Below are 27,707 nucleotides of genomic sequence, written 5' to 3' on the forward strand. Positions count from 1 at the left end.
AATTGTTGATTAAAACATTTCAAAAATCACCAAGTCAATCTAGCACTCAATCAGCCTCTTCCTTAGTTTCTTTCTTATACCTCTTGCAGTAGCAGATACTGATATTTTCTTTTAGAGATGGAAATGCCAATGCTGAGGTACTGCCATTAATTAATAACCTTGCTTGATGGTATGTTGGAGAAGCCTCTCTTTTCCTCATTTTACTGTGGCCATTTCAGTTTATATTGATTGTTACTTTGCAGAAGACGGACCTCATAATGGTTCTCTGTGCACAGCTCAACAACTGTTGACAGTTGTGTGTGTGTCTGTCTCTCATGTTCTACTGACTCCTCAGTGAAGGTGGACTTTGTCTTACCTTTCTATCCCAGTGCATATCATAGTTCTTGGCACTCAGTAAATGCTAGCTGAATAAATAAGTGAATGAATGCAGAACAGGGGTTAAATTAGGGAACAATACAACAAACTATAAGAATGAACCTCAGGTCCCAAATCTTTTCTATTAAGTAATTTGAAGTTTCTATTGCACATTTGTTGCCTGAAGACTAGGGTTGTTAGTCTCAATATATTAGATTACATAGAGACCATCTATTTTAGTTAAAATACAAATCATGCTTCATTGAGAAAACTGTTGTTATCCCATTAAGTATCTTTTATTCAAAATGATGTGTCACTTGGTTCCTCTTGGAACATCTACCTCGGCATGAAATTTGCAACTGTGATTAAAAATAGGGAATTCATTTGTAGCATTTCTAACTTTGAATGGAAACACTAATGCTTCTTCTTACTTTTACCTTATTTAAACGGATTGTTGGAAATCATTCATGGAATTTTTATTAATAAAATAACTTTTATTACTTCTAGGTTGGGAGGTGGCTGGAGATCATATCCAGAGTGGGGCTGGAGGTTCTGACAATGATTACCTGATCTTAAACTTGCATATCCCAGGATTTAAGTAAGGAAAACAATTCTAATTCTTTTCTATAAGAATCCTCACACCTGTTTCCCCACATAAATAAAGAAGTAGGGCTACTTTATGGAACAATATTGCAAAAATACTTAGTAAATAACAAGCTGTCACAGGGTAATGTATTGAAGAGTATCTGTAGAATTAGTGATTGAGAAACTATAAATGTTAGTTATATATTACTTGGATAAAGCTGAAAAATTTAAACAATAGTGTGTCCAAATGCTACAATAACTTTGATTCTTGGATACTTAATGAAGAGGTCAGTCCAAGTTGTTTGCAGGAATATCTTGTGGTTTATTTATCTATTTTTTCTCAGTTCTCTTGGTAAAATAGTATGTTAGAAATTTCTTAATCCCATTTCATTTTAGTTCCCCATGTTGAAATTACCCAGTAGGAGTCTTTTCCTTTAGGATGGATGGTATCATTTACAACAGGAGGTTCAAGCATATTACCATGGTTATGTGGACTCAATGTCTACGAAGGGTGTTGTCAGGTAGGATTAAGTGAGGAAGGAGTTTTGGGTGAGGGAAGTGGTAGATTAGAGGAAGAGAAGAGCATGGCTTTTTGTTTAATAAAAATAGTGGCTTAATATTGTAAATTGTATTTAGAACATACTATGAATACTGCCATTTTAATCTGTCAAATAGACCGCCAACATCTATGACTGGAGCCATGGGTTCTGAACTAGGAAGAATAACGTTTGTCTTTGAGACCCTCTGTTCAGCCGACTGTGTTTTGTACTTCATGGTGGTAAGTGGATGGGCAGCTTTCAGGGCAGATTTCTAAGCTTAGCATTCTCCTTCAAGTGTAAATTTATTTGTGGCAAGTTGGGATAATAAATCCTTTTTTTTTTTTTTTTGATATTCTTAGCACCTTTCATAAACATTAAAAAATATCTAAAGTAATTAAGAATTGTGCAATGAAGTCCACAAATAACCTGTTTATTCCTCATGAGAAAGACTAAGTGAGGGAGCTTGGGTGACTGATAGAGGCCAGGGAATATTGATCTGGTAAAAAAAATTCCTTCATGAAAATGTCACCAGCAGAATGAAAATTCTCCCCTGATAACCATTCAGCTATTCAAACTATCTGGAAGGAAAACACATTGTACTAATAAGTCAGGGCAGAAAATAATGGAGATGTAGAACACTGAGAAGAAAGAGAGCATTTAGAAAAAAGACTTCACTATGCCATGTCATAATGTTGCCCGTTTCTTTTCTAGACGTCATACAAATCTCTACTCTTAGCTTGAGGAAAGTATCACGAAAATTACTAAGACCTTATGTGAGAGTTAGAAGGTTGTTGGCTAAGAGTTTAACGTTACAATTAAATAGTTACTTCACAGACCTGCTTTGTTTTTGTTTGTGTGGTTTTTTTTTTTTTTTCCAATGCCTTTTAGTAGCTAGTTAACAGTTTATTAACAATTTTCTCCGGGATATGCAAAATGTGAGGAGACTTAAACATTTATTTGTGATTAGTGATAGCTTAAATGAAGGCAGACTTTTTTTCTGAAAAAAAAAAAAATATCGACTTTGTAGCAGTAAAAGATCATGAATAATCTTCAGTACAGCCATCTGTATCACAAATAACCCACAAGTCTTCAATTCTCCCAAGTCTGCCTCCTTATTTCTTTAGTTTGTTCTTCTTATACTCAGTGCCTTTGCTGAAATGCAGACTAATATTATTTCTTAACTGGAATATTCAGTAGTCTCCTATACATTCTTCTCATCTCTACTCTTTCATCTATACTGCTGTCAAAATTATCTTTTTTCTTTTTGGAGACGAAGTCTTACTCTGTCGCCCAGGCTGGAGTGCAGTGGTGTGATCTCGGCTCACTGCAACCTCTGCCTCTTGAGTTCAAGTGATTCTCCTGCCTCAGCCTCCTGAGTAGCTGGATTTACAGGCATGCACCGTACGTCTAGCTAATTTTTGTATTTTTAGTAGAGATGAAGTTTCACCATGTTGGCCAGGCTGGTTTCAAATTCCTTACCTCAGGTCATCCACCCACTTCAGCCTCCCAAAGTGCTGGGATTACAGGCATGAGCGACTGCGCCCAGCCAAAATTATCCTTAACCAGAAAAACAACAGTAGAGGCTGGCGTGGTGGCTCACTTCTGTAATCCCAGCACTTTGGGAAGCTGAAGCAGGTGGATTGCTTGAGTCCAGGTGTTTGAGAGCAGCCTGGGCAACATGGCAAAACCTCATCTCTACAAAAAAAAAAAAAAAAAAAAATTAGCTGGCCACAATGGTGCATACCTTTCATCCTAGCTACTTGGGAGGCTGAGGTGGGAGGATCACCTGAGCCCGGGAGGTCGAGGCTGCAGTTAGTCATGATCATGCCACTACACTGCAGCCTGAGCAACAGTCCCCATCTCTAAAACTAAACAAAACAAAGAAAACCCCCCAAAATTGAACAGTAGAGGCATGAAGAACAAAGCTATCCCTTCCCTTGGTGCTTTTTATGGCCTATAGCAATTATTCTTAAAGTGTGGCCCCTGGGCCAGCACCACCTGGGTCCCCTTGGAAATTGTTAGAAATGCATATTTCTGGGTCTCAGCTTAGTCTTACTGAATGAGAAACTCTATGGTCGCAGCAATCTGTATTTTAGCAAGCATTGAGGGTGGTTCTGAAATACTTTAGAGTTTGAGAACCAACAGCCTCTGAATACACTTCAAATTCTGTAACATGGTGTTTCTATGGCTCTTTGTATTCTTTCCCCAGCCTCTGTTTCCAAACCTGCTTTTATGACTCACCTTTCTTTAGTCACCTGAATTTGTTGGTGTTAGTGAAACACTCTGTACTTTTTCATTCCCTATGTGTTAACACTCTAAGCTAGAATGACATTCTTCCTTTTGCTGTTTTGTCTGGTGAACTCCCAATCATACTTCAGTGGCAGCTCAGACTTCACCTTTTCTCAGAAGCTCTCTCTTACTCCTTTCAGTCAAGTTAGCCACTCTCTCCTGTGTGCTTCTAAAACCCTTTGAAAAATCCCTGTTTTAGTTATGTGAACTTATTTATGTTTTTGTCTCTCTTACTCAACCAGGCATCCCTGAGAGTAGGGATCTCATGATATTTATATTGTTGAATCAATCCTAGAGCTTTTAGCTTTTAGCAAAGTCTGCCATTTTTTTTTTCCTCTGTGTGATTTGATCTTCTCACAGGACTTTTGGAGATCTCAAACTAAATAATATATAAAATGCTTTGAATATCACGTAGTGCTTCACAAATTTAAGGTGGTATTATGTGCACTAATGCATTACATTTCGTTTATTATAACCCATAATGATGTTTAATGAAGCACTATCGATATATTATGAGCTGCTTTTTGGGAATGATGATTTCATTGTTTGGTTGCATGGGATTTCTATAATGTATGATGAGCATTTTCTGTTATTCCTGTCTGTGGTGTGAACTCAGGATGTGTCTCTTTAGAGCATATTTGATTACTTTATCACATGTTTGATTCCTATATTATCAAAGGATGAAAAACAAAGAGACTTGTCTTGAGCTCATGAAACCTTATTGCCAGCATCCCAGATAATTAATGGAAGCCCATTCAAATTCCTAAGTGATCTATCAGAATTTCTGCCAGGAAAATTAGAAAATTCAGGGTTTAGGCTTGGTTTTCTTTTTATGTAAATTAGATGTGTGTTACATTATCTGGTCACCTTATTAATATTTGCTTTCTAGTCATGTTGACGACAGCATATCAGTTGGAATATCACAAATTTGTGTGATTTTAATATTATCTTGAATTTAGTTAAATAAATAAGAAATAAAATATAAATTAAACCTTTTGGAAGTCAAGTATAAGCAAGAGAGGATTTCATGAACGTAAAATAACGTTCTGCTTAACATGCACTTGGATAAAGTAACCCTGAAACTTGAAAGTATAATTCAGGGGAACTTGGAATTCCTATGTAAGAGCTCCCTATCAGAATCTCTGAAGGAAAAAGATAAAAAATTGCAAGCCTTTCCATTCAATGATAATCTTAGAAGTTTATTGTAAGAAGTTTGAGGAGTTATGTTTCCTCTTCTAAGTATATATCCCAAGCCAGATCACACACATGAAACAAAAATAGACAATAAAAACAAAAAACCCCAACCCTTTAACATACTATGATTTGAGACCTCTTTCAAGTTACATGAACAATGTGGTTGATATATTGTGATTACTGAGTGAGTGAGGTGCTTGTGCAGACTTGAAGGTAAGTTTTAAGAGTTCTGGGATTACATGCTCTGTTTGTAAATAGTCATAAACTCTAATTGGTTTACTTTAAATATAAATACATTTGTAATATATACACAGGTATATTAATGTTGAGTTTGTGTTTTATTTTAATATTTTTTTTCCACTGTGTTTTAGGATATTAATAGAAAAAGTACGAATGTGGTAGAATCATGGGGTGGAACCAAAGAAAAACAAGCTTACACCCATATCATCTTCAAGAATGCAACTTTTACATTTACATGGGCATTCCAGAGAACTAATCAGGGTCAAGATGTAAGTTCCAAGCACTTTTTTTTTCTTTAAATACACTAATGATGCCCCCTTGTGGAGATACATACAAAGTGATCACTCAAATTTGGAAGAAAAGACTGCTTCTTTAAAAATATAGAATGAATAATCTGGTTATGGAGTCAGTGGTATAAAAATGATAATTTTTTTATTTTTTGAGAGTAAGAATGTATGGAATAAAATAACAACATGTCTTTGAATTGTTCTTCACTCTGAACAAATATAGTTTTTGGAAACTTATGAGAAGGAAAATCTAATTTTGCAGTTCTCTAAAAATAGCTTGTTTTTAAAGCTTTCTGAGGCTTTGTGAAGATGGGCAACTTTCTTCCTCTTCATCTGAGTCATCTGATGTTTATCTAAGAGCCATTAACTAGTGTTTTTTTATTTTTTCATTACAGTAATATTTCCTTTACAGCCTGGAAAATGTGTATGTATACACTATTGAGCTAACACACAGAATCATTTCCTTTATTTTATTTTCCCTGCCAGAATAGACCTATTCCTCCCCTAAGTATATTCCATTGTACCATATGTTTCAATAGTAGCAGGACTTATTTTGTGGATCTCCATAGATGTAACCTTCCCAAGGTGAGAACAAGATAAACCACTTGTTCAAAAGTGGCCGTAATGCTATGGTGGCAAATGTATGGCTTTTTCTCTTCTTCTCTTCAGGCTTTCAGTGGGGAACAAATTCCCCAGATTGTACTTGACTCTAGTTATTCCTTATGAATGTTAAGATTACCGTCCTGTGGGGCATGAACCTTTCCTTGCCTTCAATTTATCTTTGTCCCAGACAAAAAGCATTAAGTAGTCTGGGGTAACACTGCTCTGTGCTGATAGAGTGATGCCCACTGCTTAATTAAAGCCAGACCTTAAAGTGACCCAGTGTTACAAGGAGGAAAATCATAATAGGACCCAGGTTTTTGCTCTCTAGTTCACATCTTTTCTTATGTTGATTAGGGAAAGGACTGGAGAAGGAATGGAAGACTCAGTCAAATTGTGTGATTGCATTGATTTAACACAGTTAATGTTTGTGTGTGACTAGAGGTCCTAGTCTTCCAAGATTTTCTAATCCCCATTCCAAGGCATTTCTACCCTGCCACACTTTCAACATCCTATTGTATCATTTGATTTAGGCTAAGATGTGAATAAACAATGTTGGGAGATAAAAAACTGTTCCTGTCTTTAAACTATACTAGTTCTTCTGGATATGAGGTCTATAATTGCATCCTAATTTCTACCAATTGTGACAGATCTCACAGTAATTGTGACAAAACTCCTGGAACTCTATTATTGTGGAAATTAGTTTCTGGTGTCAAGATTTAAGATTTTCAAAAAGAAGAACCAAATAGCAGTGATATTAATCTATTGTCAATTACAAACTATTAGGCTGGAACACTCTATTTAGTTATTTTGATGATATCAACATAAGACATAATCTGGTTGTACAACTAAGCCCCAAGGCAGAAGTCATTACTTTCTGCTCTTTTTTTAGAATAGACGATTCATCAATGACATGGTGAAGATTTATTCTATCACAGCCACTAATGCAGTTGATGGGGTGGCGTCCTCATGCCGTGCCTGTGCCCTCGGTTCTGAACAGTCGGGTTCATCGTGTGTCCCCTGCCCTCCAGGCCACTACATTGAGAAAGAAACCAACCAGTGCAAGGAATGTCCACCTGACACCTACCTGTCTATACATCAGGTCTATGGCAAAGAGGCTTGTATTCCATGTGGGCCTGGGAGTAAAAGCAATCAGGTAAGTGGGTCTGCATTTCAGGTATCCGCATGAAAGCACATTTTAATAGAGAAATTCAAGGGTTCTCCTTAACGTTTCTTTGGGAGCTATGAGGTTGCTATTTATTCTGAAATAAGACTTTCAATTTACCGTTTCTCTTTTCTCCCTTCTTGCATTTATTAAACACTTACTGTATGTCATGAAAGTACTAGTTACTGGTGACGCAAAATATTAAAAGCTCCCAAATAAGAATGCTTTTCCAAAATATTAAAACTGATTTCTTGTGTATTGTTTAGGTACAGCAAATAAACTACCTATCTGTAGGCTGGCTGTAGCAGTCATCTGGGAACAGCTAGTGTTTCTTACAATTTTTTTTTTTTTTTTTTTTTTTTTTTTTTGAGACGGAGTCTCGCTCTGTAGCCCAGGCTGGAGTGCAGTGGCCGGATCTCAGCTCACTGCAAGCTCCGCCTCCCGGGTTCACGCCATTCTCCGGCCTCAGCCTCCCGAGTAGCTGGGACTACAGGCGCCCGCCACCTCGCCCGGCTATTTTTTGTATTTCTTAGTAGAGACGGGGTTTCACCGTGTTAGCCAGGATGGTCTCGATCTCCTGACCTCGTGATCCGCCCATCTCGGCCTCCCAAAGTGCTGGGATTACAGGCTTGAGCCACCGTTCTTACAATTTTTAATGGCAAAGATTGATGCCATATTATGAGTGAAGGACAAAGCAGTTTTACTGTCTGTTTAAATTTACATAACAGAATTTTGGCTATTTCTTACTATTGTTCTTCACTCTGAAGAAATAAGTTTCTACGAGGAACAAACCTGAGGATAACTTTACTCTGTCTTTAAAAGATTCTGAATTTTCTGAACTCTGGCTAGAAAAATCTAGTTAGAGTTTAGAAATTCTTGATATTAGTGTGGTAAAGTATATTATAGCTAAGATTAAATTACTGGAATAGTTTTTACACCTAGAACTTTTTTCAAACACATTTTAGTAGCAGCTAATATTTTCTTTCCTGCTATATCGTTTCTTTATCTTTAATCAAAGGACCATTCGGTTTGCTATAGTGACTGCTTTTTCTACCATGAAAAAGAAAATCAGAGTTTGCACTATGACTTTAGCAACCTCAGCAGTGTGGGCTCATTAATGAATGGCCCCAGCTTCACCTCCAAAGGAACAAAATACTTCCATTTCTTCAATATCAGTTTGTGTGGGCATGAGGTGAGTTCTGGCTGTCAAGGTGAGATGGACCTATATTTCAGCTCTGATCGAGTTGATATTTTCTGTGTTAATGGACCCGTGAATTCTCTATGGATATCAACCAAGTATCAGAAACTGAAGTTTGATTGCTTAGATCCTCTATTGCCTCCTAGAATATTGGCAGATTTCTCCACCAGGGGCAACCTTGTCTGGTTCTCAGTGTATCAAATCACTTACGCAGTCAGTTGAAACCTGAAGCTTGGAGCTATGGTGTAAGTGCTTTGAGGACGTTTCGTTTTCATAAAAATGGGTCAGGGTTGTCAATCTTACCTCTTTTTTAGGCAGGAAGTTATTTGAGAAAGTGGTACTGTTGTTTATGTTGTCAATTTTGTGTTTTAAAAAGAAAAAGACTTTCTTTTTTTTTTATTATTATTATACTTTAAGTTCTAGGGTACATGTGCATAACGTGCAGGTTTGTTACATATGTATACTTGTGCCATGTTGGTGTGCTGCACCCATCAACTTGTCATTTACATCAGGTGTAACTCCCAATGCAATCCGTCCCCCCTCCCCCCTCCCCATAATAGGCCCTGGTGTGTGATGTTCCCCTTCCCAAGTCCAAGTGATCTCATTGTTCAGTTCCCACCTATGAGTGAGAACATGCAGTGTTTGGTTTTCTGTTCTTGTGATAGTTTGCTGAGAATGATGGTTTCCAGCTGCATCCATGTCCCTACAAAGGACAAAAACTCATCCTTTTTTTATGGCTGCATAGTATTCCATGGTGTATATGTGCCACATTTTCTTAATCCAGTCTGTCACTGATGGACATTTGGGTTGATTCCAAGTCTTTGCTATTGTGAATAGTGCTGCAATGAACATACATGTGCATGTGTCTTTATAGCAGCATGATTTATAATCCTTTGGGTATATACCCAGTAATGGGATGGCTGGGTCATATGGTACTTCTAGTTCTAGATCATTTAACCCTAGAAGAAAACCTAGGTAATACCATTCAGGACATAGGCATGGGCAAGGACTTCATGACTAAAACACCAAAAGCAATGGCAACAAAAGCCAAAATTGACAAATGGGATCTAATTAAACTAAAGAGCTTCTGCACAGCAAAAGAAACTACCATCAGAGTGAACAGGCAACCTACAGAATGGGAGAAAATTTTTGCAATCTACTCATCTGACAAAGGGCTAATATCCAGAACCTACAAAGAACTCAAACAAATTTACAAGAAAAAAACAAACAACTCCATCAAAAAGTGGGCAAGGGATATGAACAGACATTTCTCAAAAGAAGACATGCATACAGCCAACAGACACATGAAAAAATGCTTGTCATCACTGACCATCAGAGAAATGCAAATCAAAACCACAATGAGATACCATCTCACACCAGTTAGAATGGCAGTCATTAAAAAGTCAGGAAGCAACAGGTGCTGGAGAGGATGTGGAGAAATAGGAACACTTTTACACTGTTGGTGGGATTGTAAACTAGTTCAACCATTATGGAAAGAAACAGACTTTCAAGAGGAAGTTTGTTCAAAATAAAAAGGAGACATGCAGGGCCAAATATCAGTTGATAATGTAGGCTTAAATCATACAAATGGATTTTATTTTCTGTGAGAAGAAGAGGAATCTTAATTGATACTGGCAATGGTGAGAGGTTACAGGACCATAATGCCCAATATTTTAATGGACATATGAGGTTAGTGTTGGGAAGTATGTACAGGTATATGCATGCAGAGTAGAAACAGAGTAAGACATTTCCTCCATGTCACTTCCCATATTAACTCCTATATTTTCAATTGTCTTCATTATGAGATACTGTGCAAAGCTTTGCACAAAGGAAACAAAAAGAGATCTGATGACCATAGAGGTTTTCAAACAAAAAGATCCATAACATTTTACGTGGTATGACAGTTGTCCTGTTTTGATTTTACCTGGGGTGATCCAAGACACTCAGTAGATTAGTTACTTAGTTCACTTAATAAATATAAATACCTGTTATGTGCCAGATAGTGTGGGAAGCAGTGAATAAGATTAATTCCATTATCTATCATACTTCTATCACAATCTTATCCTACATTAGCACTACCTTTTTTTCCACCTTCTCTTCTCTTCCCCTTTGGCTTCTATCTCTTTCTTTCCTTTTTATTCTTTTTTTTTTCTTTTAGCTTCCACTGTTTTCCTTTTTCTTTCCTAAGTACCTTTTCTTTGCTCTTTTTCATTATTTGTTATTGGCTTCAACATTTTAATTTAAGCCTAGTAAAAAAATATATAGTGGTGAGAAGGCCTATTGTTGTGAGGAGGCCAGGTAGCGGGAGAAAAATGTATAGGTTAGGTCTGCTAGCTGCATTAAGAAAGAGAATCTTTTATATTTTTCTTTTTACACATCTGTGTACACTCTATATCTAACACCAGTGAAATGGTTTTCCTATTTTTACATTTACTTTGTAGAAATTTTGGAGCAAGCTATAGTCCTTTGCAGTGGGACTATAGTATATTTAAACAATTTTTCCATTTTTATAAGTTATATCTTCAATTATTTTCTAAATTATTAGAAAACCAAATCTCTGTATTCCCTTTAACTTGTATGGTTGAACAGATACACATCATTGAATCTAAGAGTAGGTGAATAAAGACACTTGTAGTGACCAACTATTTAGAATTCAGGTGTTTTTCTAGAATTTTGCTGCAGTACGACTTGCTTTCTTCTTTAGCCTTCACATTACCTTTCTGCTACACATAGGATCATAAAGGAAAAGGAAGACCAACTCTTTTTCTTTGGCATTAAAGCTTTAAACGGCAGTTTGCTGCTCTTTGCATGCATTGTTATTCTAGGAATTGAACATTTCATAGATTACTTGTATTAAGCTTGATAACTTTCATTTATTACAAATGATGCTTATAGTGGGAAGAGCAGTATAGTCTTGAATTACTGTATTTGTTATAACTTCAGACTCTGAACTTTGGTTGAATATTGGACTTTCCTTGAGAGCTTTGAAAAAGTACTAGTGGATGGCTAAGGCTCACACCCGATCAACTAAATCAGAATCCTTGCAGTGAGGAGAGAGCCACTGCTGTTCTAGGGTCACTAGCTAGTTGGGACTAAGTTTAGAGATTGACATCCAATAAAAACTTTCTTTTATGACTTTATTTTCCTAGGGGAAGAAGATGGCTCTCTGTACCAACAATATAACAGACTTTACAGTAAAAGAAATAGTGGCAGGGTCAGATGATTACACAAATTTGGTAGGGGCATTTGTATGCCAGTCAACAATTATTCCTTCTGAAAGTAAGGGTTTCCGAGCAGCCTTGTCATCACAATCCATCATTCTGGCAGATACATTCTTAGGTAAGCTTCCTTTGGTTCATATATGCATGCATACATTTATTCTTAAATTATGCTGTGGATAACTTGTCATTGTATTGGTGTTTGCAAAAGATGATTAAGGCCCCCACAGGTAATTTTACATTATCACTTTGTAAGATGGTGAAAAAACTCCTACTAGTGGGGACTATTGAATAGTCTCTGAGAAGCTTCTGCATTTATGTGTTAATTCATATATAAGTATGACATTTTCTGAGGGTCTGTGCCTGGCATCAGATTTTCTAGAAGTTTAAGAGGCAGACCAATTTTAAAAACCAAAACTAAAAACAAAATAAGAATAGTAAACAAACACAATCTACACCTAAATCATTTATATGCCACCGGTTTCCATCATCTTTTCTCGTACCAAAAGTAAGCAGGTAACAAACAGCAAAGGTGCTGAGTTTCATTCCTCATGTTCCCTTTTTGGCTCTGTAGTCCTGGCAGCCATAGGAAAGTTTCAAGAAGAATCTAGCTCTCTAATGAGTGACTCCTAGGGATCAAATTTATTATGATCTCTACGGTGGGGGTTAGGAATCTGTGGTTTTAACAAGCTTCATAGGTGATTCGGATGTGTGGCCAGATGTGAGAACATTGCTGTAGTATAGACTCCAGAGGAATTTAGCATTGACTTTCAGCACCAAGGTCAGTTCCTGGGGGCGGTGGGGGTTGCTCAGAGTGGGAACTCTGAAGCAAAGTTTGCTCTTATTGCTTTTGTTTTGGCTCTGTTATTTTGCTTACAAGAGGCAGGGGGAAAAAAAGCCTTAGTTTTCTGCTTACTAGATTAAGCAAATTTCAGAGTTATTTTCTGGAAATTATTAGGGCACAAAATTTTTTGCTTTTTCAAATACATCTGTATTGAATATGAGTAAAAAGCTGTATTAGCAAAGCAGCCCAATTCATTCGATAAAAGTCACTGGAGAATGAAAATTTTAAAGGACTTTTGAAATGTTAGAGAACTGAAAAGAACTTCATAGATTATCGAATTACTGCTTGCATTAGATTCAGGCAACAAGACCTGGGGAAGTGAAAAGACTTAAGCAAAATTATAAAGCTAGGGAGTAGAATCTTATCTCTTTCATTCTGGAGACTTTGGAAAATTTCTTATTTTTACCATGAATGCATTAATATAATACAGCATTTCTGTAAATACTGTAAAATGACAGTCATTAAAGCTATTTTCTATTCAAATCTACAGAGACCAAATAAAATCAATTTTCCATATTGCTTAATAGCTTCTTTCTAACTATCATCTAGGAGTTACAGTTGAAACCACATTGCAAAATATTAATATAAAAGAAGATATGTTCCCAGTTCCACCAAGCCAAATACCAGATGTGCATTTCTTTTATAAGTAAGTGAAGATGCTGTTTCCCTTGACTATATTTTAATCAAAAGAAACTAGTATATACGGAACACCAATACTCACATATTTATAATTGTGTGTATGTAATCATATACCAGATGTGAGTTCCTGTGGCAGAGAAGATCGATTATGTCACCTGAGGGTTCCTAGAATGTAGCTTATACTTAATAACTAGTAACTGGTTCTTAAATGAAATATAGTAAAAAGTAGGAAACATGGAATATTTTGAAAGCCTTATATAGTTTCGTGTGTGTGTGTGTGTGTGTGTGTGTGTGTGTGTGTGTATTCAATAAAGAGACTATTTCACTGTCTAGGCAATAATTATTTATAATTCACATATCAAAGCATTAGCGTAAGTAGATATGGTCCTTTTTTCCTTAAGAATATTTTTGATTATAATATTTATTAAAATGATAATATCTTTACTAAATACTTTGATGATAACATCACCTGGGAAAGTAGTCAACTTTTCATAGGCAATGAAAGTAAATGAGGTGAAATTGTATTAAAATTGTAAATTAGTGAACTTTAATACATTTTTCTTTTTCATTTGTTCATGAAGCCTGAGAGCAATTATTCACATATTTTTGTCTTTATAATCTGTATTATATCTGTTTTCTAAAAATATTATTTGGCTTACAATAGGTCTTCTACAACGACAACATCTTGTATTAATGGCCGATCAACTGCTGTGAAAATGAGGTGTAATCCTACTAAATCTGGAGCAGGAGTGATTTCAGTCCCCAGGTATCCTTATTTCCATATGATTTGTGTTTACTATGAGGAAGAAAAACTCTCCAGAACATTACAATTTTAAAACACATTATCTATGAACATAAAGCAGAAAGAAAACAGAAGAATCTGTAGTTTTGTTTTTTTTTATAGGGATGTGCTGAGTGTCTATTAAGAGGAATAGGTCCTTGTACAATCTAAATACTTCCTAGCCTCTTGTATGACATATTCTTGTCCTGTTTGCATACAGTGTCTAATTTTTTTGAAAATTATTTAAGCAATATAAAATTAATTATTCTGCTTGTGTCCCTGTATTTATTTTATTGTTTAGCCTCGATTTCCTTGAGAGCTGGATTAGTAGCTTTCCTGATTTTGGTACTAGATCAACAATTAACTAGCTGGGTGATCAAGTAATCTGACCTCTGAGTCATAGCTTTTTTTTCTGGAAGGGGATGGGGCCCAGGATAGATAATTTGTATTATCGATTTCTAACTCTTCAGTTTATTGATTAATGGTGGCAGAATTACCAAGTTAAGTCTGACTTATAGAATGTGGTTTATTTAACACAGATTAGCATTAAGGCAATAGCCCTCTATAGTCAAGATCTGAATAATGCAGTTCACCTTGGATGGGAACACAAGAAGAAAACAATTTATAGACTCAGAATTGTCAACTTAAATACAGACTGCTTTAATGGCATGAGTGACACTTGAATGCCTCCTGATTTTTTTCAGATATTCACTTTTCAGTATGAAGATTATTTATTTCTTTATATTTTATTTTTAACATTATTATTATTTTTTAATTTTTTTTTGTAGAGATGGGAATCTCCCTACATTGCCCAGGCTGGTCTCAAACTCCTAGCCTCAAGCGATTCCTTCTTCTCAGCCTCCCAAGCTGGGTTGGGATTACAGGTGTGAGTCGTTGCACCCAGCCAGATTATTTATTTTTAATCTTGGCTGAGTTAAGATACCTTTGGATCATAGCTTGATTTGCAGATATTTTTCCTCTGTCAAACTAGCAAAAGTATATGTTTTTAAAAAGAAAATGATCGTGTTAATTTTGATTTTGATAGTTTCATAGTAACCCTTGGGAGATTTTAACCTGTCCTGATTATGTCACATCAGGATTGGAAATCAGTGGTGTAAGCATTGCTTCAAATACTTGTGTATCCTAAAAATACTTACAGGGGTAACACAGTATTTTGGGCTTATTTTTGGGCATAAAGGCACACTGACATTCTCTTTCACCAACTGCCGTGTTTCCACTTCTCGTAGATCTATGAATTAATTATTCTTTTCACCTGCTCAAGGTGAGAGACTGATGCAACAAGAGTAGTACCTAATAATAATAAAAGGGCATCCTGTGGTGGAGGATCCCTCTCCCAGCCTCCAAACTATAACGAAGGCAGAAAACCAACGTCCAAGAAAAGATGTGGTCAGAGATTCTCGCAATAAAAGCGTGTGTTTTTCATCATTCTCTGATATGCCACCATACAGTTCTGAGTTCAGGTGCTTAATCTATTTACTATAGCACATCTGGGGGTCATTTTATGACCCTGACAATTAACTTCTAGTCTCTAGGAGTTTACTTGAATAGCTTCCAAAGCCTCCTCTAGGCCTCTAACTCAAGTAGATGATGTTAATGAAGACTAGGTCTGTCCTTTAGGAAACACGTCACTCTCTCTCTCGTAAGGTGTGTTCTGATGCTTTCATTGTGATAAGGAAAATAGTCTCCTAGAGTTAAGTGATGGCATGCAGAAACTGAATTTTTCCTATGAGGAGAGGAAAACTTGTTTCTCCTTTGACCTCCAGGAATCTGCCACTCAGGGAAGTAAATGATCTTTCCCAGGGTTTATCAAGATCACCTGCAGCAGAATACCCTGGGATATCTATTGTAAACATTAATTTCTGGGCCGTCTCTAAAAATACAGAATCTTAGATGCTGAGCACAGGAACATTTTTAAAAACCACAAGGCAATTCTGATGCCTACTGAAATTTGAGAACCAGATATTTTCCTAACTCACATTTTGGAATTTTTTTTGTTTGTTTTTTGAGACAGATTCTCAAAATGTATTCCAAATTTTAGTTTTGTGAAAAGCTAATTTAAAATGTGACAGTCTAAAGGGTGTAGTCCTTCACCCATGTTTGATAAATCTTCATTTAGAGTTGTGATGTGCACTGAAGTGTGCTGACCATTGCTTCAGGGAGCTGCTTCAACACTACAGCCTAAACGTGCCGACCTTTATTTATTTCTTGAATCAATTTCCCATCAGGGCACAAGAGGGAGCTCGGAGATCAGAACACGAGAAACAGCAGCTTTCCTGAAATTATTAGTTTTTTTTTTTTTTTTTTTTTTTTTCCTTTCTTTTAGTGGTGGGATTGAATAACTCTTTCCTACTAACAGGAGAAAAAAAAAAAAAAAAGTCAACATAGCCCAGTTTCTCAGGCTGCTTTTTAAGAGAACTTCTTTTCTTTCTTTTCTCTCTCTCTTTCTTTCATTCATTCTTTCTTTTTTTTTCTTTTTTCTTTCTTTCTTTCTTTTTTTTTTTCAGCTTTAAGATCTCCAGAGTGGAGGGAGGGAGATGCTAACCAGACGCTTGCCTTGAGAAGCTTCATATGCTGACCAAAAAGTGTCAGAAGGAGACTTTGGTAGTGCAGAAGGAATGCCACTCTCAGGAATTCTCATTGCTTGGCCAAGAATCTTGGCAAGCCAGGCAAAAGTTTACTTTAGCAGGAGCAATGTTGGTTGGGGTTCTATATCTTGGTGTCCTGGGAAAATGTCTTAAGATCCCCAGACCTGGGAAAGTGAGAAAGTCTTAATAGAAAGTGAAATGGGCAAGAAAGAAAAGGGGAAATGTGTGTTCTTTGTGTATCACCTGAGAAATTAGAGGGAGCAGCAAATTATCTGGGCTGCCTTCTCATCTGCAGCTGGAAACACCAGCCTGTCTATTTGGTCTGGCAAATGTAGTTGACTTCTAATTCCATAAAGTGTCTAGAGGGTATGAAACATTTTAGATAAAAACAGTACAGTGTTTATGGCAGATGTAATCTGACAGCTGGAGTGAAGTTACGAGACTTTCTAGTGTAGTTTGCACCTTGAGCAGAGAATAAACTGCTAGCACAATAGGCTGCTGATGTTCCTAAATATTAATAGATGCCCCTAAGTAGATGGCCCCCTAGCCTTTGCCTAAAAGGCTTCTTAAACCTCTAATCATTACCTTAGGTAGGTAGAGGAACTGAAGGCTTTTCTTTTATTGGGAAGAATTTAGACCTAAGCATTGTGTCCAAAGGGTTCTTTTAAAAACATGAGAAATTTCTGTTAGTGAAAAGGGTATAAAAAGGTCTTATTAAAAAGCAGACAAAGGGAAGCATTTTTACTCTGATAATAGAGGTGCCACAGCATCTACAAGATCCTTGAGTCAAACACATTGACTTTACAGAGCAGGAAACACTGATGGCCCAGGTTGTATAGCTGCAGTGTGGCATAGTCCAAGATGGAATAATTTTCTAAGTGTGTGTTTTTTTCATGCCATAATGCTTTCATCTTGCCATTTTTTCATTCGATTCCTCCTGGGCAGAGATTTGCAAAGAAGCACACTAAGTTAGAGGCAAATATCACACTTACCCCAGAGGATAACTCAACTGATTTACAGGTTATTGGTGCCTTCATTTAAATGAGTCATCTTTCCTCAAACAGGGTCTTTATTGATGCCACGAGTTAGAGGAAAATCATTTTTTTCTCTCTGTCAACTTCTGACTATATATAGCTGCTTGAGTAGTTTATAAATCAGCTTAAAATTGTTTTGCCAAAACCTCCTTCAAAATCCAAATTCATCTTCATTATCAGTGTAGCCTCTGGGAATATTGAATCTCACAAAAGGAATGCTTCACTGTTCTGTCCTGTTATAATCAAGGGTCAAACACTCCAGGGGTTTATTTCACAGATTCCAATTTAGAGTCTCTCTATCAAATTCATCAGATCTATTGGATGCTAATATAGTATTTTCTTTGGTCTTTGGGGGAGGACTGTTAAAACCAAATTATCCATTTTCAGTTCTTAAGAGACATGGAAGGATGGTTGGTAAAATGAGTTCTCTTGTTTTCTTTTTCCCTAGAACAATTTATAGACAGATAATAGATACCTAAGTCTGTGCAAGTTAAATTAAAAAGACAATTTAACTCAAAAGACTAAAACTAAATATGTTCCTAGAATATTAAAAAGTAAAAAGGCATATAGAAGCATTATGAGCATAAGTGAAAACAGCTAAAATCAATTATGATCAAGAAATGAAAAAACTAAAACAGAATTGCTAAAACTATACATTTCAGACACTAATAAATAATCTTAAGACATGATATAAAAATTGAAACCATTCATAAAATTTTCAGATCAATTTTGAGATAAGGATGATAATTATTTCATTAAACAAGATAAAGAATGTGAAGATAAAACTAGGGAAAGTCAGTTAATTTAGTTTATCTCAGTTTTGATCTGATGCTGGCTTTTGATAGTTAACTCAGCATAGAGTCTTTAGACAGGGAGGTTTTTGCAGGAGATTGATAGAATTTTGTAAACCTGGATCTAAGAACTATGCATAAAAAATCTTACATTCATACTCAATCTGTTGTGATATTCTTGTAGAAAACACCAGGTTCTTGTCACACATCCAGGAAAGAGTAGGCTTGCAGACACTTTGAAGGGTGAGGGGCTATGGAATTTATTGGGCGAAAAGGAGAAAGACTCAGCCAAATGAGAGGGGTTCCTGTTAGCAAGCCCCCATCTCACAGATTGAATCCTAGGTTACCACCCAGGAACAGGAGGGGCCAGGCTCCTCTCCCTGCAAAGGGCGCAAACTTCCCAAGGCCCCACCCCTTTCTTCCAGTGACAGGCTGATTGGAGGTTTTCTGTGGAGCCCTTTTTACTTGGTTGTCTCAGTCTGAATGTTTGTGTCTCCCCAAATGCATATGCTGAAATACCATTAATACTGGGGTGATAGTAGTAGGAGATGGTGTGTTGGGAGGTTATCAGATCATGATGGCTCTCCCCACATGAATGAGATTAGTGCCCTTATGAAAGAGACTCCAGGCCTGGCACGGTGGCTCATGCCTGTAATCCCAGCACTATGGGAGGCGGAGGCAGGCAGATCAAATGAGGTCGGGAGCTCGAGACCAGCCTGACTAACATGGAGAAACCCCGTCTCTACTAAAAAATACAAAATTAGCCGGGCGTTGTGGTGGACGCCTGTAATCCCAGCTACTCGGGAGGCTGGGGCAGGCGAATCACTTGAACCCGGGAGGAGGAGATTGTGGTGAGCCCAGATCGCGCCATTGCACCCCAGCTTGGGCAACAAGATCAGAACTCTGTCTCAAGGAAAAAAAAAAAAAAAAAAAAAAAGCAAGGCATGGTGGCTCATGCGTGTAATCCCAGCACTTCGGGAGGCAGAGGCAGGCAGATCAAATGAGGTCAGGAGCTTGAGACCAGCTTGACCAACACGGTGAAACCTTGTCTCTACTAAAGGTTAGCTGGGCGTGGTGGCGGGCGCCTGCAGTCCCAGCTACTCGGGAGGCTGAGGCAGGAGAATGGCGTGAACCTGGGAGGGGAGGCTTGCAGTGAGCCGAGATTGGGCCATGACACTCTAGTCTGGGCGACAGAATGAGACTGTCTCAAAAAAAAAAAAAAAAAAAGACTCCAGAGAGCTAGCTAGCCGCTTCCATCACATGAGGATGCAGCAAAAAAGCGCTATCTATGAAGCAGAGAGCAAGCCCTCACCAGACACTGAATCTGCTGACATTGTAATGTTGGACATCTCAGCCTGTAACTGTAAGAAGTATATATAAACTACCCAATTTAATATATTTTGTTATAGTAGCCTGAATGGACTAAGACACATTTACAAACAATTTGTAATCTCTAGCCTCAGGGCAAAAAAATTTTTGAACAAGATGCAGTAGTGTTTTTTGGGCCCCATACAAGAGGGGACAAGCCATCCCCAGCAGAGAAAGTCTGAGTCTCCTGAGATGCCAAAGGTGAGAGGAATTACCAGCAGCAGGTTAGAGACAGCACTGAAGCCAGTTTGAATACCCCAACATGGGGAGCTCACTGAAAAGCTCCATGCGAAAGCAACTCAGCAACAATAGTTTATCCTGGAGGATAACTCAACTGACAAATTTTCTAGGTACACAAAACGTTCCCCTCAGTCTCCTCAGACAAAATCCAGAGGGATCAGAAACATATTGACAATATAGATATATGTGTTTTAACCTTTGTATTTTCTATTTTGGAGAAACAAATTTGTACTGAATTATAACTATGCAAACAGTTAATAACAGGTTCAGTATTAAGTAATAATAGTTCATAAGAAAAGATTCTTCTCCACGAATTCATAACACAAACCAAGTAGATCCTACTTTAGGAAAGATTTATTTAAAAGAAGACACTAATAGCTCATCTCTCAGTCCAGTTATCTCTCAGGGAATGTATCCCGTTTTAGAATCCAAGACCTAACTTCCTAAAAGTTAATGTGAATTCTTACATATTGCCAGGGCCACCCAGATTCATAAGGCAATCCTGAAGTAAAATAAGAAAACCGGGAAGTCTCTTATTCACTTACCTATAAAACCAAATCAAGGTCCACCTGGTTGTCCTTTGAATCGGTCTTTACCTAGAATTCATAGCACATCCAGCAATCCTGTAGAATCCTAGCCTGGAATGCCCCGGCTATCCATGACAGTGTACTGTCTCTTTAGATATTTATTCACTGGTTCCTATGGTGACTGCATAAACCAAAAATTATAAAAGAAGCACAATTTGTGGTACCTCTGCATTCCAGCTTTAAAAAGCTGGAGGAGGTGGCTGGAGATGATGATAGGACAAGTAATCAAAGGGAAAAGTATTTCAAGTACTTGGCAATAAAACATTTATCTATTTTACTGTTTGTTTTTCTGTTTTCTTGGTAAGAGAAAATATTTGTTTTTCTCTTATACTTTTTTTCTATTTTCATACTAAAAATAAGTGCTATTCAAATTATTATTGCTTCATACATCCCTGTTTCATATGGAAGGACTGATTTAAATTATGACATTTAGGTTTATAACAAAGAATTAAATTTGGATATTCCACAATTTAAATGATTCATCAGGTTAAAAGAATCAAATAATTGACTTTAAGGTAAACTACTTTGAGTAAAGCTAAGATTATCTTTTAAAAAATGAAGTCTACCAAGGAAAGGCACTATAGTGTTTTGACACCCAACAGCAGCTTTACAAATTACATCAGTGTCGTGATTTTGTTGTTGCAGTTTCTGTGGTTCTAGCAGTTCTTTAGAAAGTGATATGCATTGCTAATAGTCTTTTATATTTTTCATTGCTCTAAACTTTCCAAAATTGTTCACTCATTTTATCCATTATAACTACCTCGTGAAGGCAGTATAGCAGACATTTGATTTTGACAAATTACAAAAAAGTGGCAGGGGAAAGAAGGAGTTAAGTCATTTGTAGGAAAACATAATCATTTGAGTGTCCAGTTAGAATTGTAACCCAGATCTTTTCTTTAGAAGTTTTTGCAACTTTGATTAGTTTTCTCCTTTTTTTTTTTCATTTATAGAGTTCATTTTTCTCAGATTTTAACAGACTTTCTCTTCTATTTTCCCAAGATAAACTGGTTTTTTTTTTTTCTTACTCAAAACTTCACTGTTCTGGAAAATAAAATATAGAATAATTTGGGGAGGAAGATTTGAACTGGAGAGCACTTTTGCTATTTTCACTAAATGAACAGGAAATTGTACTCTTGAATATTTTTCTCATTGTTTACCCAATATTTTAAAAAAGAAAAAATTTGAGTTGCTTTTTACTAATCTAGAAGGGGGAAAGTATGGATATTTTATGTGGCATGATTTAAAAAAAAAAAAACCTGTCTTTGTTTCAGTCTGAGTATATTCATTACCTTTTTTTTTTTTTTTTTTTTTTTTAGAAACAGAGAAATTAAGGCAGATAAGAGTTAAGCCATTTTCCCCAGAGTCACTATTTGTCATTGTTCTTAGCCCTGACATATGGCATAGGGACTCAGTTACAGCATGCTATAAACAACATTGCTTTTATTCACATCCCACCACTTCTGCTTAGTGTACGGACACTTTGGAAAGATAGGCATGTAAAAATGCAGTCAATTTATAGACATGTAAATTTTTTTTTTAAGTGTTCATATCTTAAGGTGTCTTGGAATACATTTAGTTAACTAACAGTATGAAATTTTACTTTGCTGTTAGACTGAATATTATAGTTTTGGACCATGTATCACTGGAAAGGTATTTGAAGTTAAAGCTTCAAAAAGTGTTTTTTTATTTTTCCTTATTATTTTGTGGCTATCCTTTTGCTATTAATGGTTTCAGGACACCTGTCCTCAGCACCAGCTGAGGTCTGAAGAAGGTTTTCAGGGCAAAGCCTATATTTATGTGGCTTGACTTAAGGAAGCCGAAAGTGGTAGACAATTTAAATTCCCCTAGTTTTAATGCATTCATGAACAAAACAGCAGCTCTTACTAGAATCTGTCCAAATAGCTTCTGGCATCAATCAGTAAGGATTCTGTATACCATAACAGCCATTAATTTTTCAGCCATGCTGTGTTTACCTGTCCCAGAATGAAAGAGGCAAGCTGAGGTAATGGCCCCACCCACTAGAAAGAACAGTTTCCAAAAGTCTCCAGAGCCTCCCTAGTGGTTAGTGCTTTGTGATCCTATCCCTGCGTCTAAGCCCCATCCACATCCATCATCTTCAGAGTAGTGAAGGTAACCACTTTTCAGGTTGTCATTAGGCCAAGGAAACCCAAGATTGCAATGTTATTTGCATCACTTAGTTGCATGTTGACCTCATGGTTGGTTTTTCACTTTAGAGAATTTTGTGGTGATACCTTTCTCCTACTTCTAAAAGACCAGGGTCCTGTGCAGCATTCTGTTCCCTAAAGCATCTCGCCTAAGTACATTACCTTAAACAGAAGTTACAACCTCTGTAACATATGAGGCCTTTCATTACCTAGTTTCTCTCCGTATGCCCAGCACTCATGCATTGCATTGCTCTTGAAACTTGCAACAATGACCCAGCTGTAATTTCCTGCCAATTAATAATACATTTTCATTCCTTTGCAGGAATTCCTTTGCTTTCTTCTTTTGTATTCTGGCTAACTCCTACCAAATATTCTAGACTCAGCTTAGATATCATTTCTACCAAGAAGCATTTCCGGAATCTTTTTTTTTTTTTTTTTTTTTTGGTCATTGTCTCTCTGTCTCTCTCTTAAATTCAAAACAAAAAAGCTTTACAGAAATATGATTCCCGTACCATACAATTCAGTCATTTAAAGCATATAATGCAGTGGTGTTTAGAATATTCAGGGATATGGGCAACCACCACCACAGTCAGTTTTAGAAGATTTTCAACAGAAGCCTCATATCCTTTAGCTCCCAGTCCCCTATGCCCCAGTCAACTTCCCAGCCCTGAGCAACTACTAATTTACTTCCAGTCTCTATAGATTTCTCTATTCTGGACTTTGAATAGCATATGAATAGCATCATATAATTTGTGAAATTTTGTGACTGGTTTCTTTCACATAGCATAATATTTTCAAGGTTCTTCCAAGTTGTGACATGCCTTACTGCATTTCTTTTATGGCTGAATAATATCCTTTATACAGATATATTGCATTTTGTTTATACTTTCGTCTGTTGATAAACATTTGGGTTGTTTCCACCTTTTGGTTATTATATAAAATGCTGCTATAAACATTCGTGTACCAGTTTTTGTGTGAAGATATGTTTTCATTTCTCTTGGGTTTATACCTAGGAGTGAACTTGGTGGAATAAATAGTAACTTTACACTTAATTGGTTGAGGAACTGCTAAACTTTTCAAAGTAGGTGCACAGTTTTATATTCCTATCAGCTGTGCATGAGGACACCAATTTCTCTACATCCTCACGACACTTGTTACTATCTTTTTGATTCCAGCCATCCTACTAGGTACAAACTGTTATCTCATAGTGGTTTATATCTTTTAGATTTTTTTCCACTTGTGTTTCTTCAGCATCCACACAGTGCTCCCCAGCATGTGATAGGTATTCTGATGTTGTTTGAATGGGTTAAAAAGCTGTCATTTATGTGTTTTTGGTTTTGTTTATGATTTTAGCAAGTGCCCAGCAGGTACTTGTGATGGGTGTACATTCTATTTCCTGTGGGAGAGTGCTGAAGCTTGCCCTCTGTGCACGGAGCATGACTTTCATGAGATTGAGGGAGCCTGCAAGAGAGGATTTCAGGTAAGGGACAAACTCTCAAAGCAGAGCTTTGGCATTATAGTTGGTTAGTCTGGTATCACATCATAGAAACCAAGGTCCAGAAGTATGGCAAAACCTTGTAGTTAACTTAATGTGACATTGGTAGGCATTTAAAATCAAGTTTGTTAGCTGAACTTTCAGATGCTAGGGTAGCTGGAGATGTGCACTGGGATTGAGGAAAATGAATCATGATAAGGGAGTCACAGGCTTTGAATATTTACCTGGATTATATGGGAATGATATCATTAAACCAAGATGTGATTTATATAATGCAGGTTAGGTATAATTAAGATGGGGATAATATAACTGACTCACTTTAAGAAGCGTGCCTAAACAGTAAAGCATATACACGTAAAATTAAGATCCTACTCTATAGCTTCTTGCATTCATACTTAAATATTTTTTATTTCCATTTTATATTTAATACATTATGAAAACTTTCCCTTCTCATTAAATATATTTTTAAAAACAGTTTTATTTATTGATAAATATTTTTTATATAATTTGGTGTTTAATAATACCTTTGTTAGACATTTGAGAGAAAATTGAAAACAATCTTTTTATAAATAACTGTAGCAAACACCTTTGAAGGAAATTTGATTTTGTTGGTTTATGATTAGCAAGAGATTATTTGAATCCAAAAAGAATGGACATTTTTAAGGCTTAATACATATTACCAAATTACTTTGGTTATATCAGTTTTCACTTTCTCTTCATTTTCACTTTCACCAATAGTGTTTGAGAGAGCCTGCTTCACTGCACTAACTTTGAGTAGTATCATATGAAAAAAAACAAAGCAAAACTTAATCTGCTTCAAGACCACTTGTTTACCACCACTCCATGCCCAGATTCCATTAAAATCATAATAAAGAAGCACAGAGGAAAGTAAACCAACACTAATTCTGGAAACCTGAAGGGAGAGTTGGCAGCAGAGAATTAGAGAGGAGAAGCAGTTTTTCCCAGGAAGGTCTTGAAGAGCTTGCAGTTAGCAGGATGAAGGACAGGAACTTGAGAGGAATGAAATCAGGATGCTTGCACCCAATCCCATGCATTCCAAGTATTTGACAGCAGTTGCGTTCACCTCACCCCTAAGAAAAAACCATACAGAACTATTCTCTAAGTTGGTGTTTTTCAAACTTTAATGACAGTGAACCTATATTAAGAATTATATTGTACATCAAACCCAGTACACACACACAAATTAGACACACAGAAATATGCCTAAAAGTGAGATAAAGTTTCAAGGAACAATATTTATTTTGTATTTTATGATAAAGTACAAGCACAGAGTTAATGTAAAGTATATTTTTATTAATAATTTAATGCAGTATACAAAAAATAAGCAGATAACACAAAAACAAAAATTAGGAAATGTGTTATTTAATTTGTCAAATGTGCTTCCCTGTAGATGGCTTATTCTAGTTCAGAGCACACAGAATCAGTGCCGCTCACTCAGCTAGCACACTACTGAGACAGTTTCTTTTTAATATTTTTAAGTAGGTCAAGGATAAAAATTCCAGATTCACAAAAATAGTTTTTTGTTAATCCTCTTAATAATGATAATGCTTTTTCTACTTCACAATAGAAATTCTTCTTTACCTTTACTCTACAATTATGACAAACTGCTTATCTTATAATTGTTTTTTAGAGTAAATGAAAAACGAAGCTGCACTCTCCTTGGCTACCAAGTTTAATTCAAAGGTTTTTGAATGACTAAATGATCTTTTGTTCAAACATTCTTTAATATTTCTCTCCTGGAAGGTAATGAATGATGAGAAGGTTAAGACAGTAAAGTTGCAACAAGTTCTCTAATTTTATTTCATTCAAACTGTCTTCCTTGGTAGGGTCACTTCAACATATGATAAGATTGTTGAGAATAGATAGTTGCTGGCTGATTATTTAGTATTTGTTTTTGCCTTTAAAATGATACTTTTTGGATCACTTTGATGTGCTTGACATGTTGAAATTTATAACATCCCCCTATAGTTACATATTTAATTTGAGAAATACTGGAAGCAGTTAAATATATTCTTCTACTATGCTTAGATACCTGTTTTGGAAATATTTGTCTAAGGAGCTTAAGCTTCAGTTACAAAACTATGAATATTATTCCTGAGTTCATAGACCTTACTTAGTGTATTCCATTGCAACTATAAAAAATGGGTATGATACAGTAAGTGGGAATAGCCACCTCCAATCACGGAATAAAATATTTTAAAAAGTCAACTCCTCTGTGAGCTTCAGATACAAATGACAGCTATTGCTGTTTTTTTATTGTCAGTGAATATGTGTGGATTTCTTTGGATACCAAAGCTTCATAATGGAAGAAAAATAGTTATTGTGAAATATTGCAATGGGTATATTTAATCTTTTTAACCATACCACTGTGTTTCAGTCCTATTTCCAACACCATCTTTATAATTTTTTACTTTATATTGATTGAGCATTCACTTTCCTAATTCTTTAGATATATCTAATACAGATGCATATGTTAAATTTATACAGGTCCTCCACATACAGCTGATATAAACAAAAAGAGCTGCACAACTTGTGATGAAAATGCTCTTATCAAGTGGGATCTGTGAAATCTATACCAGGTTCTAAGTGTGTATTAAGCATTACTTATGTATGTCATGCAACACTAAAGATTTGAAGAGAAACTGTATTATTACTAAGGGGACTGTCTTAAAATTTATCTTTGAATTTATTTTACCCTGCTCACAAAATATTTCTACATACTAGAATAATAATTTTTTCAGCTGCAGTGTCAGCCATTTTGTTTTCCAATGATGTGTGGTTGAATGAATAAGGCTTTCTAATTAATAGTTACAGAATTACTAAGATAATTTGCCAATAGCTTGATTTTTTTTTTCCATGTCAGTATTTGAGGAGCTTATTGAAAAGTTAAGCATTCTGGGTTTGCAAGTATTTTTTTAATTTTGAAGTTTTAAGATTTTGTTATAAGACTGCCATCAGACAGTAGAGCTTGCTATTTTCATTGGGTATTGCACATTTGATAAAACCATATCAAAGATGGTACAGTCTTTTTTCCTTGTTAGAATGCACTTCAAATAAAGTCAACATTTGCTAACGAATTTGTTTCTCTCTGTATTGTCATTATTGACACTTAGAGATGCAGCAGATGAATTTGAACATGCCTCAGCATTTCCCATATTACCATTTTTATAAAAAATATGACCCACTTAAAAAGAAATTTATTTGCACTAAGTTTAGGAAAAACGTTACAGCTATAATGTACAAACAAAAAAATCCAGTCACTAATATCCTTTCTAATAAACATGCTGAAAGTTCCTGTCCAAAACTTGAATCAGACTTTTCCTCAAAGTGAAGAAGCGTCTCCTGCCCCTTTCACTTCATGACTAACTGCAAAAATATTTGTGTATTTAAATCATGAAAATTAACATTATGGTGTTATTCTTCTGTTAGAGTGTTGATAAAGTGACCATCGTACACCAGAAAGTTTA

At 36.1% G+C, this 27,707-nt stretch overlaps 1 protein-coding gene across 2 annotated transcripts in view; it reads left to right on the forward strand.

Moving 5' to 3' along the window:
- KIAA1324L (KIAA1324 like) overlaps positions 1 to 27,707 on the forward strand; it is a 177,430-nt gene that overhangs the window by 135,640 nt on the left and 14,083 nt on the right. For both annotated transcript variants that reach the window (XM_025379490.1, XM_025379491.1), the window contains 9 exons: positions 862 to 952; positions 1,615 to 1,717; positions 5,333 to 5,470; positions 6,981 to 7,244; positions 8,272 to 8,445; positions 11,601 to 11,790; positions 13,063 to 13,159; positions 13,817 to 13,918; positions 24,078 to 24,204. In XM_025379490.1, coding sequence (XP_025235275.1) covers positions 862 to 952; positions 1,615 to 1,717; positions 5,333 to 5,470; positions 6,981 to 7,244; positions 8,272 to 8,445; positions 11,601 to 11,790; positions 13,063 to 13,159; positions 13,817 to 13,918; positions 24,078 to 24,204 — 1,286 coding nt within the window. The remainder of the gene's footprint in view (positions 1 to 861; positions 953 to 1,614; positions 1,718 to 5,332; positions 5,471 to 6,980; positions 7,245 to 8,271; positions 8,446 to 11,600; positions 11,791 to 13,062; positions 13,160 to 13,816; positions 13,919 to 24,077; positions 24,205 to 27,707) is intronic.

The sequence above is a fragment of the Theropithecus gelada genome, chromosome 3, assembly GCF_003255815.1.
Source record: "Theropithecus gelada isolate Dixy chromosome 3, Tgel_1.0, whole genome shotgun sequence".
In the NCBI taxonomy this organism is placed as follows: domain Eukaryota; kingdom Metazoa; phylum Chordata; class Mammalia; order Primates; family Cercopithecidae; genus Theropithecus; species Theropithecus gelada.